The 17,708-nt window shown below is 36.1% G+C and overlaps 1 protein-coding gene across 9 annotated transcripts in view; it reads right to left on the bottom strand.

The window, feature by feature from the left end:
• LOC112592292 (optomotor-blind protein-like) overlaps window positions 1–17,708 on the bottom strand; it is a 50,691-nt gene that overhangs the window by 13,634 nt on the left and 19,349 nt on the right. For 3 of the 9 annotated variants that reach the window (XM_025336304.1, XM_025336309.1, XM_025336311.1), the window contains exons 2-3: window positions 11,538–11,651; window positions 10,147–10,300 (exon numbers count right to left, since the gene is read on the bottom strand). In XM_025336304.1, coding sequence (XP_025192089.1) covers window positions 10,147–10,300; window positions 11,538–11,651 — 268 coding nt within the window. Of the gene's footprint in view, window positions 1–10,146; window positions 10,301–11,123; window positions 11,247–11,537; window positions 11,652–17,708 lie in introns of all 9 variants that reach the window. The other 6 variants (XM_025336302.1, XM_025336305.1, XM_025336306.1 and 3 more) reach the window with 2 other exon arrangements.

Genomic DNA, 17,708 nt, shown 5'->3' with positions numbered 1-17,708 from the left:
TTAACGCGCGCGGGTCCGGTTCGGGACGGTGCACGAAGACGACGGGACGTCGTGCCCCGCACGCCGCACTCTTCCCGCGGTCGTTTCCCAAAAACACAATAATAATAATAATAATAATAATAATGTGTATATACTATAAAAAAAAAAAAAAAAAAAAAAAAAAACTCGGGTAGAAACGCGGACGACAAGTCGTCGGAACGCCACTGAACCGGGAGAGGGGGAGAGAGAGAGAGAGAGAGAGAGAGAGAGTGTGTGAGAGGAAGAATCGGGCGGACGGAGGAGATCGAGAGAGATAAACGACACACACGCGTACTATCGGCTGACGACATCGCGCTCGCTCCAGAGAGGACCGGGTGCAGCGCCGGTAGCCGCGCCAGTGTGTGTACCGACGAGCGTATAACACGTGTACACGGTTTCAGTCGTTATATTAATTTGAATAATATTCCAGTAACACGGAAAACGTTTTCCGCCGCCGGTTTTTGTTACTACTACTACGACGACGGACGAGTCCTCCGCCCAAAATATAAATACGATGCGCCCGCCGCGGTTTGCCGTGCGATCCTCCTTTGACGTCGACGGGGGGGATTTCCGACGCCCGTACTAAGATGATGTCTGAACGCCGCGGCGGTTGCGAGTCGTCGACGGGCGTTAAACGAAAAATATAAAAAAAAAATAGAAAGAACGTAATTTTTATGCGAACAACAATATGATATTATGTAACGACCTACCTACTCGGCACCACGACGTTGTTTTTATACGCTCGTTTTCGTATTACCATTATTACCATTATCATTATTATTATTATTATTTAGTCGTCCGTGAGAAACACGTCTCTCGCGGCCCGTTTTCGGCGCTCGTTATAATATTGTCAGAGCTGCACGGCGGAATACGATATTATATATTCGTGTGTCGTCGTCGTCGTCGTGGCCGTGCATAATTGGCGGCGGTGTCTTAAAAACACAACGACGGTGTACATAATGCACGCCACGACGGTGACCGCGGTATGCTCGCAGCAATAGGTGTAGTGCAAGTACCTAAATATTAAATACAACCGTATGTACAATAAATATTATGGATATGTACCGCCGCCGCGTTCGGACCTGGCGGGGAGGCGGACGGACGTGATACACCTTTTCTGCATATTATTATTATTATTATCATTATCGTATTATCGTCGTCGGGGCGCGCGTCGAGGCGCCAAAAGAATTAACGACGCACGTACGTGTAATAATAATTGGACGTGTAGGCATCGCCCCGCAGTCGTTTTGCCGTTGTGCACCATTCAATTAGTGCTCGCTTGTGTGTGAGCAAAGTATACTGCGTTGCACCGAACGACGAAAACAAACACCGCGAGTCCGAGGACTCGGTCCGGTTCACGCGAGATTTATTTATCGTATTTCTTTACTCCTTCCCGCCCCGACCACTTCACCCGGCCGAAGACGGTTCGCCAGTCGCGCCGCCTTCGTCTTCCCGTCACCGGGCGCCACGATATTTTCTTCTCCGTCTCCGCCACCGTCTACGCACCACAACGAGCAGCACAAGCACAACGTTTTTTTTTTTTTATATATATTATTACAACATGCGTGGCGTACAGGTACAGAGATGGGTTGACGCGTGTTTTTTGAATCATTTTATTTTTTATTTTTCGCTTTATATACAATACACATAATATATACGTTCGTCCGTTCGTTACGCCGAGGGGAAAAAATCAATTTTATTCCGTTGAAACGCGACCGACGAGGTCTTCATTTAAATACAATGGGGGTAAAAACAGATCTCGTTCTGCGAGACGGACAGACGATTTATTTTTATTATTCGTTTATTTTAATTTCAGCGCATTAACATTTTTTACCCGCACACGGGACAGACAACACACACACACACACCCGCTAGCACGCGTAGATGTCTATCTCCAGCGCAACCGATGGCTGCTGCTGCTGCTGCAATATGTAGTGCCAGCGGCATCGACGACAATATTTTTATCCGACGCAAAAAATCATTCGGTGTGAATGAGTCCTTCGCCTGTATGGCAGCGCAGCAGCAGAAACAGCGATATTCCGGTTATTCCTGGTTATTTTTTATTTTATTTTTTTAATTAACCAGAATACGCTTCGTGTTTTTATTATATTATGGTAGCCGTGGACAATTAACTTGAAATTCTTCATTGTTGGCCCCTAGATATATATAATACCTATGATGGTTTTACCACCGTTTCTAGCTGTTGTTTTATTTTCCGGCGAATTCGTCGTTAGCTTGTATGTGAGTGTTTTTTTTTTTTTTTTGGAAATAAATGTGTACATTCTTCATTTTTGTCCGCGTCCGTATTTTTTGTCAGTCTTATTTCTTCTATCTACCACGCAGCGGTATACGTCAATATGATCCGGAAATATTTTTCGTAACGAATTTTCGTCCGACGGCCGCAGTAATGGTGCTGGGGACATGGACGGACGAGACGCCGACAAAAGGACGACTTTGGGTTATCTACTACGGTCATCGAATACCGCGCGCACCCGGTTCTTCGTCGTGTATATAGTATTATACACCATGCGTTACACAACTGCACTACACCGAGTGCACGACCGATGACAAAATAGTAATAATATGATGATGATGACAGTTGTGCGTGTGCGTCGATCAATACTAGCTATTGATTAATAAATAATATCGTGTTGTTAATTTTTATCGGATAGACCATGTACCTGGGTAAACCTAACCCTGTTCGCGTTTTGCGTGAACGATAACGTCAGTGATAGAAGGAAATAGTAATGTAATCCTGATTTTTTTATCGCTTGTGAGAAAAAAATCGAGCATTTACATAATATAGCTACATCATTAAATTATATATATATAGATTTATGCGAAGTGTTCATTTTATTTTTCTAATCTCGGGGAGGGCATTGCACGAACCCTAGCCGCATAAAACGCGACTAGGTGGTGTGAAAATGAACACGCTTTTAAACGCCCGCGAATGACCATTCGATGACGGAGGGTGTGGCCCGGATAATCCCCCTTTGGGCGTCCCGGCTTGCGCGCATTATTACCCCCACCGTCGGCAGCGACGTATCACACCATAATAATACACAGGAAAACGCGTAGTTTAACGATACTGAAGATAATAGACGACGTGTCTTTTTTCGTTTCTGTATGACGCAATGGCGGTGCGAGTTGTTTTCCAAAAAAACAAAAAGCCAATCAGAAACAGTAATGTGATAAGGAGAAACAATACGATGACAGCCAATATAGACGTTTTACACTGTTTAACGTAACCGGGATAAAGAAAATCAATGGCATTAGATATATATTATACAAACATCTTTGGCCCATAAACATATGTATTACAACTATCCGCCGTACAAATATGAACAATTTTGACACACTAAATCACGAGACCTAATGCAAATTGATAACTGCTAAATTGACTACCGAGAAATTTTGTGTATTTCTATAAAAAATCTATTTAATTTAAACGGAAAAAAGTTAGATCCACCAATTATTACGATCTAATTTTATTCTTGTCTTTACAATTATATGGATACAAAAATGAAACAGTGATTCGCATTAAGGGTATTTTATTAATTCACAAATCCAAACACCAACATTCAAACAACTCGTCATAAAAAATAACCATTGTCATGTTAGATTGTGCTATATTTTAAAATCAATGAAGATACCTAATTGTTATTTACATCTGAATAATGAATCCAATTTTTAAGAACATCTGTGGATAAAAAATCAGTATATATTAAAAAAAAAATAACGGATAGTAACTCAGAATTAATAAGGTAATTTGATTGAAATATATATATATAACGCATATTACAAATTATATTTACTAAAAACAATTTTATGGCGGGTAAGTCACATATTGAATGTGTCCCAAATCGCGTATATATACACCTACCTAAATATATTATGTTCGACGTTCCGCGATCTACGACTTTCGATCCAAAAAAAACGAGACGTATATACACATAGGCAATATATATATATAAATATATAAATATATAAATGTATGTGTGTGTGTGTACATAATATACTTATATATAATACACGCAGTGCGGCGTCTCGTGATTCGCGGCACTTTGAATCTCCCTCGCCGCTACCACGAGCGAGTATATTTTCTCTCTCGGCCAGGACTATCGGATATATATATATATATATATATATGTATGTATATACATACGCACACTGATTTCCCAGTGGGATCTCGTGTCTTCATGCAACAGTTACTTATGTGTGCGGTGGTCTAATAACATTATATACCGGGGATGGGTTTTATACTTTATACATTTACTATCGTATGCGTGCGGTGTTATATATACCGCCCGTATTCCCATGGGGGTGTGTGTGCGCGAGGCGCGTACATTATATTATGCGTAGACTGTGGAAAGAGAGTCGATTACAGAAATCCGGTGGCCCGCGATTAATCCTACCCGAAAAATGTTATCTCTCTTTTTTTTTTTATTTTCATTATTATTTATATTTTTTTTCCCCATTTGACGGACGCCGCCGACAACACGACGACGACGATCACACACAATGTATGATCATCTCTGCCCCGTTCGGTAGCCGCCAAGCCATTGTCGGCGTCCTGCTGCAAGAAAATCCAGTAGAGCGAAAAACGGGAGCTCATCGCAATATATATACATATTATAATAGTAGGTACACTGCATGTGTTCGGGTGTGTGTGTGTGTGTGTGTATGTATATAATATATACATATCGTATCATCGGCGGTATTATAGATATGGGTTATTGTTACTGCCTACACGAACGAAACATAACGTTTATGAGCGGACGATTTCGAGTAGGGTCGATGATAACGGTCTTCTTCTCTTTACGGCCGACTAATAGGCACACAATGCACTACTTCTTTTATTTCGATTTTTTACGCCGTCGCCGAGTTATCTATAATAATCGGTAAATTCCTCGGTAGTTGGGAATTTCAACACAATATTTCATTTATAAATTGTATAGGTATGTACTAAAATGTGACTTAGTATAATATTGTTGATATACGTCTCGGTTATTAAAACTTAAAGTGCAATTAAATCACGGACTGGTGATAGATCAGAATTATAGGTAAAGTTGGATGAACGGAACTAAATAATAATATTATGTACCGTTGGACGGTCATTCAAACACTTACGTTCAAAAACGCGCTCGTTGTAAAATAAAATTATACACAACATATAAGGAAGACTAATTGTTTTCATCTTTCATAGTATAACACGAACTCAAGTGTGTGTACACAAACACCATTTATCTACCTGAAGAACAGTTTAATTTTAAAATATTATAATATCATCTTCTATAAAAGGCGTAAAAGTATACCTAACCATAAGCAGTGTACCTATACACTTTGTTTCAGACTTAATTATTATTAACATTTTATAATGAAATAATATATTTTTTAACGTGATGATGCTACATTAAATTATAGGTTAAGAGGATTTTATCAAAAATGTTTCATACATATATTTTTTTTTTTTTTTTTTTTGAAAAAAAAACTAATTAGATATTACGAACATATTTTTAGTGTCAAGGAATTTTAATGAAAACAATTAATTCAAAAATTGTGTGTAGGCGAGCGATTATACATCATCTATTTATAATCGACATAGTTTTTCGATGTACGCACACCAATTTCCATAAATTAAATAATATGTAAGTTAATAAAAATGTTAGTTTTGGTAATTTTAAAACCAGTTTCTTCCTTGAACCTACATATTATGTTTCGCCGTAGTGTATTATAATTTATAAGAATAACAATTTACGCATACATTGTTGTATTGGTTTTCCGCTAGTACGAGAACATATTATATTATTATTATATTATAAATTATAATGTCGCCGATTTCTATAAAAATTGTCCAGTGTGCTGCTGTCTTTTGGCAAATGTGTGGGAAGGTGATGTGCTCGCGGCGAGAACAAATACGCATGAAGTACTCGTGCACAACAAAAAATAAATGCACTAAACTGCAAATTAATATAAACCAGAAATCGCTGGGGCCCGGATGTGTGTGCGTAGTTATTTAATAAAATCCAAGTTTTGTATACACGAATGGATATAGTATTAATATTGGCATCATCTAGATCCGCCCTTTTTTTCAATGCACACGTGTACATATACCATGATCGGTACATTGGACGCATAAATATAGTGATGTTAAATATAGTGCCGGTCACCAAACATAATATTGTACATGAAATTACGAAACCCTGAAGTGCATCATACCATATAGGTTTTCCGAGTGTTACTACCGTTGACGTGTTGAGTTTACACATTAAAACTTAATAAATATTCTGCACGACGCCAGAAATCCGGTAACTACAAATAATATGTTGTCGGACTTCCTCATCTCGAGAAACGGCATCTGCAGCATGCAGTCGCGTCGTGCATTTAGGCGCCTCGTCTAATTTCCGTTACGACAAAATACTATTTATATAGTATATAAGTGTATACCTATGAGTATCTGCAGTGTTTTAAATATATGTGTTAAATAGAATATTAGACATTATCATACGATGTGTGTACACGCAGGCAGAGGGATATATAATAATGTACATAATATATAGCGTATACTACGGCGGCAGAGGTGACATACCCACTTGAGTCGCAGGCAGGCGCCACCGGGAGTGGCGGCGCGGTGTCAGGTACATACGACCCAATAATTCACATTATTACCACCGACGGGACTACGGTGTGTGTGTGTGTTATTCGTTTAGGACAAGAGCAAAAAGGATACCGCCGTCGCCAGTGATGTTTTGCTCACCGAAAACTATACGTGTCGACTTTCCGGTCAAACGGTCATCCACTAAAGTGTACCGCCGCCGCCAACGCCGCAAAGGATATATATAGGTAATATTATATATTATCATCAACGTATATCTCGGTCGACCGCAACTGTTATATATAAAATACAAAAACTGCTCCATATTACAATATACTATATTGTGTTTGTGTGTATATATTTTCCATTATTATTTCTCTTCGTTTGTCGGACGTGACAATAACATTTGTCCGACAGGTTAGGAATTTTTTTTTTTTTTTTTTGAGGAAATTGCGTGGCGATCCGCGTCCGATATCACATAATAGAATAAATCATTATACAAATACGTTGTGTATGTGTGTGTATGTATATATAATATACAACATAGGTATAGGCGGCAGGTACTATAGATATATTATACAATTTATAATACACTCTGGCGCAGGGGACTTGATATATACAACGCGCGGGTATATATTATAATCACAAAACTGCCGATTTCTTTTGAGTGAACATAAATTCGAGTGCACTTTTGACCAAAGACGACATCAAAGAGCACATTGTGATAGAATGTTATATACAATTTATTGTAAACGTCGTTACAAGCTTGCACTAGTGCGGTACACGGCGGGTTTGTGATCTAGTATCGGTGATGACTTAACTGGCGAAACGAAAAACGGAAAACGAAACGGCAATAAAATAAGGTGACACCTATATACATTTCAGGTATAAAGGTAAAATAAAATAAACGACCTATAACCATTAGAATACATATTATATTATTATTATTATTGTAACTGCTGTTCGCCCATTGTCGGGGGTGTGATTCACATCGGGTAAATCGATGTGTACAACAAAATAATACGTTTACGATAAACGCCGAAAGAGAAGAACCATAGTTTGAATCTACGGCGACGGCGGTGAGTGCGTCTTATCTTTTTCATTTTTACACGGGTATTAAACACCGTCAGCGGGGGCCCATAAATCGAAGATTTTAGCGCTTGTCTAGTAGTAGGTGCGCGGAGGGGTGGATGGGGTTGTTTTAAAACACGAAAACGTTATACGAAATACACACACACACACACACATGCGCGCGCGCGCGAGCGTACACATAAATATAAAAGAATCGTCTTAAAAAGGTGTCGGAAGGCGACGGCGGCGACGACGACGACAACGATGATGATGACGACACGACGGCGGCGGCAGCAGCGGCTATGGCGACTAGGCACTCAACCGGACCCGTCTGGCGGCAGTCATACACACGTATATTATATTATATTATTATTATTATTATTATTATTATATATTATATATATATAAAAACCCTCGTGCGCCGCCACCGTTTAATGACTATTGGCGACAGCACCCTAATTAATAGAAAAAGTCTGGTTCTCAGCGGGAACCCGTGTTAATTGAACATCTATAAAAATCTCGTATCACGTCGAATCTCCGAGTATCTTATGTACACGTTTGTCGTATACTATATATATATATAAAACATACAATACGTGTGCGCACACGAAATATATATAAATTGTTTTAACCTGAGACGCACACGAGCAGCAGCAGCAACAGCCGCCGCCACCGCCGTCTCGTCGCTCGCGGTACATAATATACGGTGTATATGTGCTGACATCGCGCTCTACGGAGTGACATCCGATTTTCACACAAACAGGCACAGACAGCCGCTTAAACCGACCCTTTTAAGTATTTCGAACGAGCAAATATTTGGTGTCAACCCCCCCGGACGGACGGACTGAAAAAAAATCTGAAATAAAACAACGACCCGAATGTTTTCCCGCACTCCACGAAACCCTTGTGAAACACTTAACGACACTATGTATCGATGCCGCCAACGCGTGTACATACAAGCCGACGCCCCCGAGAAAACGGTATACTATCATATTATATGTATATATACGTAGCAGACACGTATATTATTATAGTAGCGGCGCTACTGCCGGCGGCGCAGCTGAAATGCGCCGCCGGCGCGCACCCCGATCCAAGTTTGCGCCAACTGCGCAAAGTCGGCGGCGTCGGTCGAGTGCATATATTTGCTCGGGTCCGAGGGTGTCGCGAGAGCCCGCCCGCCCACCATTTTTCGCCTATACTTTAGAAATTCAGAACAAATAAATAAATCGTAGCGCGTCGCTTCCCGCCCGCTCACAAATCGTTCTCACGGGAATCTGCAGAAATATTCTGTATAGCAGGCGTATAATATACGTATAAAACGTATACATTATGATATGAGTGCGCGGCTAATGTTCTTCTGCCATCGTTATTTCAAAATATTATTATTTAATGTCTTCGCTCATTTCGATATATCAGTGGCTTGTTTGGAATTTTTACTACGGAGAGAACCTAACTAACGCTTAATTAATTCTGGTGCGAAACGTTTTCAACATAAATTATATAGGTATGAATAAATAATAATGTCTTGTTGAGTTTTGAAAAACTGAACGCCTACTACCTATTATAATTCTTATTTATTTAAAAATAACATATAATTTTTTTTAAATGTCATGCATTAACATTAAAAGATAAAAACAAAAACAAGAGGGGATGTATCAACCATATCACCCTCCCCCTTAGTGAATACGATACTGACTGATTGGAATACCCGCTGTGTATTGACTGCTGCTAACATCAGCATCGTGTACGTAATAAATATAATTGCATAAATATATATAAATCATACAGTGAAACTTTGGAACAACAGTTGTATATATGCTAAACAGGATATTTAATATAGTCTAATCACAGTACTAAATAGTAAGAAGCTTGTTTACTGGAGAACAACGTGACCAAACTCGGCCATTAGTGTCATTAAGTGATATCATATAATTTATAAATGATCGAAATCATTGTGATAAATCTTACCACATGCAATATTCACGTCGTCCGTCTACTTCAACTATACATAGTATAAAATATATAAATATAAACGATCAATACTCAATTACTCAAACATCTTCGTTAACAATCTCGTATTTATATGAAAAATAGTACAAAAATAAAGAAAATATAACACAAAAAGAAATGCGTGCATTTATTATTTACAATTTATTTTATTCCTAAATAAAAATTTCTGTCCACCGACAATGCAGTGTTTAATAACCGAAAACGAGTATTTAGATTTGATTATTCTAGTCCAAAATCTACTTAACATCCACCTACTTATGCTGATTGCCTACATAATAATATATAGTATATACTAAATTACCAAACTTTACAATCTTAACACCGAATGAGCGTATTATGACAGCGGGAAAAACATCGTTACAAACTTTTTAGATGGTTATGGAGAAAAACATATAGGAGAGGTGTTTAATATATCACACAGTATTATATATAAATAAATGGTTTGTACTTACAAATCCGTGTTTGTCAGATATATTGTTGGTGAGTTTTAGCTTGTGAAACGATACGACTTTTTGCATCCACTGTTCACCAGTCGACGGGGAATCGGGATGTATGTACATTCGCTTGGGCATTTCCGGATCAGCTTTTCCGGCCACCATCCATCGGCTAAATAATGATTAATATACACACAAATATTATTAACAGGGTCATCGTATAAATCGGGTATAGAATTTAAAATAATGCATGATTTATTAATGCAATAAAACGAACAGAATAACTTTAAAATGCAAAAAGCAAAATGAAAACCATAAAAATCAATCGACGTATAACGTTGTTAAATGTGTGAAACAATAATTTAAAAGCTGAGTATTATATAAATGAATATTATTTTGTTGATTTTAATGAACGTTAAACGCCAATTTTAGTAAGCAAAAATTGATAGTAAACAAGGAAAACATTGAATATTAATAAAACAGTGCACTTAAAAATTATTTTGTTAAAACGTTAGAAGAATGAAAAAAATGATCATGCTGTGAATTAATAAAAATATGTATAGTACATAATATTATTATATATTTGAGCCGAATCAACCCACACACGGTTTTACTTTTTAAATATTTTGAGGTTTTTAACTAATGTAATAAAATAAAATGACCAAAATACTTAACAAAAAGGCCATGAAATTATACAAATATATTTTTGTATACTAGCAATAGACATTGATAGTAATAAATTACAATGATTATTATGTACTAAATTCGTGTCACTGCACGTTCATTTTAAAAATATGGACAACTACCTACTAAAAAGCATAAATAGTTAAATGTAATGTCATTTTGAAGATAAGTTAATAAATCCAAAAATAACCAAATTTTTATTATATATAATATTGTTATGAATTTACCATCGATTATGATTCCACATACATACTTGTTTACAACATTATATATTATTTAAAAAATTAGTCATTTGATTGAAATTTGTTTACTTTTTGTACCTGTTGTGGAACTTATAGCGACAGTCGTCGGCAGCCACGATGTCCATTAGCAGTATGTATTTGGCCTTTTTGTCAAGCCCCATTACTCGAACTTTGTAAGCGGGGAACATCCGCCTAATCGAACAAAACAAAAAAAAAAGAAACTAAAAAACAGGAAAAAAACAATACGGGTTTATCATACAAATTATAAAAACAAAACCAAATAATAATAATAAAATATAAAAGTCGGGTTATTTATTAATATATTGGAGTGTACGTATAAGTTAGACCGCGGGGGGGTTGGGCTGCACAGCTCGGCAGTCGGCTCACATAATATAATATACTAACGATGACAACGTTACTAGGTAGGTACGTAATGTAATATATTATTAATATACACAGCAGTCATATGTATATATTATATACCTGTTGTGGAACTTATACCGGTAGTCGTCTGACGCCACAATGTCCTGCAACAAGATGTACTTGGTTTTTGCGTTCAGACCGCTCACCCGAAACCTCATCTGGGGAAACATTTGCCTGCAGACAATTTTTTTGAATATTTGGTTTTTTTCCTCATTACACAAACATTATAACATAAATCAAAATCATGCGCACTCGAAAAATCATTTAAACCATTTAGCGCTTATTATACATAAGTCCAATCGCCCAAATGAGAATATTATACATAGTATCACAGCTGCAATATACTACATATATAGGAGCATATCGGTTACGCTTATGGAAGATTTAAAAACTATCCATTTTAGCTTACAGCACTCATGAAGCGATTACAAGTACGAAATTTACAAATATACGTACATTTAACTTCTAGGTTCTAGGATATTTCAAAAATTCTGTTTTACAGATATTTTCTATGTCTGAAGGTAAACATATGATATTACATAGTTGTGCTTTACGTTTTCCTGCATTACCAATTTATAATGTGTATAATATTTTATAGACAATAATATTGTATCTATTGTACCATATGTGTATAAAATATACATTTACTATTCCCTATCGAAAACCAATACGCAACGTATGTTTAAACACAGTTTAACGTGTTTAAAATTTAATTCCTAGCTGCAGGACTCGTATCAATATAAATGATGTCATTATATATATATATATATAATATTTTAGTCTATATAATATCCCTCATATATAAAAACATCATATTCAGAAATCCTTCTCTTGCTGCTATTGCCACGACTGTTCCTCCTTGTCCGAAAAATATATAAAAACCATCTGCTACACACGCTGCCCCCCTTCTCCTCCCCATAAAACTCCCTATTAAATGGTGGCAGCCATCTTTAATCGTCACAATAGGATGAGTGCATGATATCTCGCACTTTATTATTACGGTAAGTACGCTTCATCGCTCGCCCTTTTTCACACCACCCCCCTGCACACATATACGCTGGATCCATTATTCGCGAGCGCCCGTTCCATTATATGTATACCATGCGGTATATTTTATAAATTTCAACCCTTATATAATAAATATTATATACATGTGCGTGCGCGTGTGTGTGTGTGTAAATACGAGCTGAGAAAACCGGCGGTGGTGCGTTATCAATGGCGGGGTACAGGGGTGCGAGTGAGTGCTTACTCACGACGGAGTAGGGCGTGTTTGTGGGCGAAATCCAAAGTCCGGAAGTGAACTTAACCGAATTCGATCAGTTGCAGGGGTGGCTGTTTCTCCCTGGAAACACATATTATATTGTATTCGAAACGAAATAATACATATGTGTGTGTGTGCGTGCGTGTGTACGTTTATTTGGTAGTTTTTACAGCAGAGAGAAACATGATATAGGTTTTAAGTATTTTTTTTTTCTATTCCTATTATACATATAGATTATATTATTTTTTAACCGATAACATGTTATCGCGCATTGTTGAAAAATGTCCGGTCGGACAATAAAAACACGTATGCGGTTTTTGTGTGGGCGAAAAAAAATAAAAGAATAATAATATATAATTTGTTCCTATTATTTTGCTGTCGATCCATTGTGTACGCACGTGGATTTCAAAGCCATCCAATAACGTTCGAAAATCGTTTTACCCACATATACATCGATATCATAATGTATTATATAATCCTATATGTATAACTACACTGTACGTCTGTACACGCCAATATATATATGTATATAAATTAATGTAACCTCTCCGCATTTGTTCTGTTCGTGACAGTTTTTTTTTTAAATGAAAAAAAAAAAACAGTTTTCCGCCACAATATATTTAGCACAGACTATGACAAATCGTACAGTGAAATGGTAAAATTTTGTATCGTCTATGCATTTATAATATATGTTCTATTAACAATTTAACGACTACAAACGCGCAACGACAGTTCAAAGGATAAACACACACAAGCGTATACACAATACATTAACATACATCACATACTAGTGCAGTACATACCTATATACCAAACATAATATTTATATAATAATCTGCATACTGTCGAAATCATAAAATAAATACAAGTGTACTCTAAACTTCAAATAAATGGTATTTATTTATATGCATAAACAAAATTGGTATAATATATTTCTATTTTTTAAACGTAAAAAGTAGTATTTATTCATTTTGTATATGAAATGTAGATTCATGTGCCGAGTATAAGAAAAATGACTGTGTAGATAAGTAAATCGATTAAGTATAAATTACACATATATATCGCTTAATATTGACCTACTGCAGTCCCGGAGTCTAAAAGTATTTAAATTTTAAATATGATTACTAATTTAATCATACCTACGTAAAACAAATATTAAGAACGGCACGTAATTGAATTAATAATATGCTTACACAACACAGAACTATTAACTTATAAATAGAGCTAAATACCTAATCTATCATGGGTAGTTCCACGTAAATGGTATAAAGTATAAATTAATAAATATAATCTCCAACAATTTTGCGGAAGTTCTAAACTCGGAACTAAATAACATCTCCAAACTACTACAATACATATCGGACATAACCCTCATGGAATATAGCATATAGATACAGACTACAGTAAATTAACTTGATACATTTTTCATTATAATTTATTATTAATTTTCTACTATTCTTTGTACTAGTGTCTAATAATAAAATGATTTATAAATATTTCTTCAACTTTTTGAAAATTTAATAAAGCAAGCCAATATTTCAAACAACACTATTGTGTTAAACATACAATGGCCATGGATGCCACAGATAGATAAAACACGATGATATTTTTTATAGGTATAATACAATTTTATTAATCGAAATATTAAATTAAACTTCACTTTAGTGGCTCCTGTATATGTAAAACAAAAACCCTTAAAATTATGTTTATTCACCACAAATTTCGTAAAATCCAAATAACTGTTATTGATGTGTTCTGAATTAAGTCTTAGACACAGCCATACTATAACCACCGTTCTAAACCAAATAAGAAATCTGTTAACGAGACTTAACCGACAATTGTTCGAGCAAAACTCTAAACAAATATAAACGATAAGATTGTGAGGCTTTATTTCTAGTGAAAAAAAGGAATAATAGTGGAAATATAAAAAAAAAAAAAAAAAAAGGGAAAAAAAAGAGTTGTTTCGGGATTATGCGATTATTCTCGATTTCTCGAATCCCTTACACACACACACCACGGTCGTCGGAAAAAAGGACGCTCGAACGCGCGGTTTTCGATAAACGTTCACACGGCGCCTAAAAAAAAACCCATAGACCGTACGTAAGAGTATAAAGGGCGGCGCGAGCGAAGAAAGTGTTATTTTGTGTGTTAAGAGATATTATGTTATTATGTATATAATAATATGTACCTACAAAGAGCGCGTCACATTGTGCGGCGACGGCGGCGTGCACATTATTATAATATAATATTATAGTACACACTGGCGCGAGAGGAGACAACGACGCGACACGGTCGATTGGACAGAGAATAATAAACGTACCTATAGGAGAAGAAGGTGTTTCTCTTCCTATTGTACGTAATGGGTCGCCGCTACCTATATACATAACGTATACGAATAAAAATATAATACACACATAATAAATATGCGCACATAGGTATATGATATACCATATAGTATATACCATGTATAGGCGGGTACCTACGTGAACACAATATATATATATATATGTGTGTGTACAATATAAGAGCGTTTACACGTGAAAACCGAATACAATAAGGAGCGGAGGCGGCGTGTGTATTTGTGTGCGGTTGTGCTTTCGTCAACGCCGGCGACTTAATGTACCGTGTAAACACGACGAAGACGCGCGCACCCGAAAAAAAACACTCGGCGCACAGCACACACACACACACATACATTTGGCGTTTTACGATATCGTCGCCGTCACTTCACGCCCACGGAAGTATTAGCGACGATCGGTTTTTATACATTTTCCACCCGTTTATATAAATCATGGTAAATAATAATATTATAACCGGCGGGGAGAGGCCGTGTCGGATATCGCCGCAAGTCGATTACCGATGTGCGTACACACACACACACGTCTCGCGAACGGAATTTATTTCGTTCATAAAATATACATGCCTACCTACATATTATACTGCAGCAGTGCGACGCGTACTTATAATTCCATCGCGTATATCATTCCGAATCGTAAATGCACGCAGCAGCATATCCGTTTACGTCATGTCACCCCGTGCCCAGAGATTATGATATAGAGGAGAAAAAAAAATACAATCGTCCGGTTAATGTTAATAGTAATAATAATAATAATAATAATAATAATCGAAACACTATTACACGGACGACGAGTACCTATAAAAAAATGATTTTAGTTAGACGACGAGCGCGTGCGTGTGTATGTGTGTGTGAGTGATATGTATATATATATATATATATACATTATACATATGAAGTTAGTTAGGTAGGTAGGAACGCGCGTACGGATGGTTAGCGATATGATTGATAGTGGTGAGCCCGGGCAGCGGGTGGTGGCGCCAGCAGTAAAAACAAACATACCCCGCGGGCCGAAAAAAAATCCCGTGTCCGCCCATCGCCGCATAGTCATAGTCGTCGTAAAATTTTATAATAATAAATATATATACACGTACGTATGGTGTATTTGAATGTGTGAGCGTGTGTGTATAAAATAGAGACGCGCGTGCGGCGGCAGACCCGAAAAAAATATTCCAGTTAATTTTTACCTTCTCTCGTCACTTTTTGATTTATAAACGCTTTGTTGGTTTTTTTTTATTATTATCATTATTATTATGGTCGTCAACCGGTCGACCCGGTCGGTAACGACGACGCGCCGAATTTTTAATACGGCGTTTGTATCCACCTCGTTATGTGTATATATATATATATATATATATATGAGTATAAACGGGGCCGAAATATCATACACTCATAAATAGATGACGTTTTTATACATATTATACACGTGTACGATTAGTATTATTATTTTCATGTGATTTATGATAATAATACGTCTACATAATATTATAATAGGGTGAGCGAATAAACGCGTGTAAGTAGTTCAATATTATAGGTAAATAGTTTAGTGAAATGCACCGGAGTATTTATTAATTTCATTTATTGAAATGAACGTGAGGTACTTGTTCGAGTACCACTGTATTATGCATTAAATAATAATGCATTAACAAACAAAAGATGATATTTCAGCAATCGGAAATTTTTCGATGGAATGCATGGTTTATATTATAAAAATAAAAAATTTAATTTTTCATGATTTTATAATTACTATTATTTTGCAGTTAATGTGAGAATGCACAAATACCTAATCAAAGAATCCCGCACAACCCACCACCCTCGTAAAACACTGATATTATATTATACAGGGTAATCGTCAAGCATGGTAAGGATTAACATTTATTTTTGATTTTTTTTATAACCTTTTAATCAAATACTTAGTATGCCATTTAATAAGTATCGTGTTACAATAGAAAATTCTATTTTCAAATGAAAATCACCCTTTTTCTGTAAATTAATAAGTAGATGTTTTTTTTTTGAAAATGTTAATGGAAAAACAGAAACTATCAAAACTGATTTGAAAAATTAACTATTTAAAAATAAAACCAATGTCAACGCATTTTTTTTTCTGCGGGCCACGTTCAACACGGACAAAATTCATTTAATACATTCTCATCTTTTTTTATACTTTAGAATAAAATAACCTATTACAAAATCATCCTATAAATATTGTTGTCTCAAAACAATTCATAAAAAGGAAAAAAAGTTGATGAAATATACTTAAAAATTTCAAATATCCATGTTTTAATAAATGCATTACTAATGAGCGTGAGTAGTAAATCACTCTGTTGTGTACGGGTATTCGCATTAGTATAATGTTGGCTATAAACAGTACCGTTAACGTTCTATTATATTTGACCATAATATACCATAATAGGCGTTTAATCAGTATTTATTTTAATACTACACAACGCATAATATATTGTACAAGAGGTAATATTTCGATTATATATATACATATGTATATATTACTACACATTGTACGCATAACATCATAGAGCAAGGATAAAAATTATTGTTTTTTACATCAATGACAAACGAAACAGGCACATCAACGTTTATGACATCAGCTATCCTT

This window comes from Melanaphis sacchari, unplaced genomic scaffold (genome assembly GCF_002803265.2).
Source record: "Melanaphis sacchari strain LSU unplaced genomic scaffold, SCAv2.0 Contig167_pilon_pilon, whole genome shotgun sequence".
Taxonomy (NCBI): Eukaryota; Metazoa; Arthropoda; class Insecta; order Hemiptera; family Aphididae; genus Melanaphis; species Melanaphis sacchari.
Note: the sequence above shows the minus strand (reverse complement) of the source record. Positions and strands in the feature narration are given on the sequence as shown.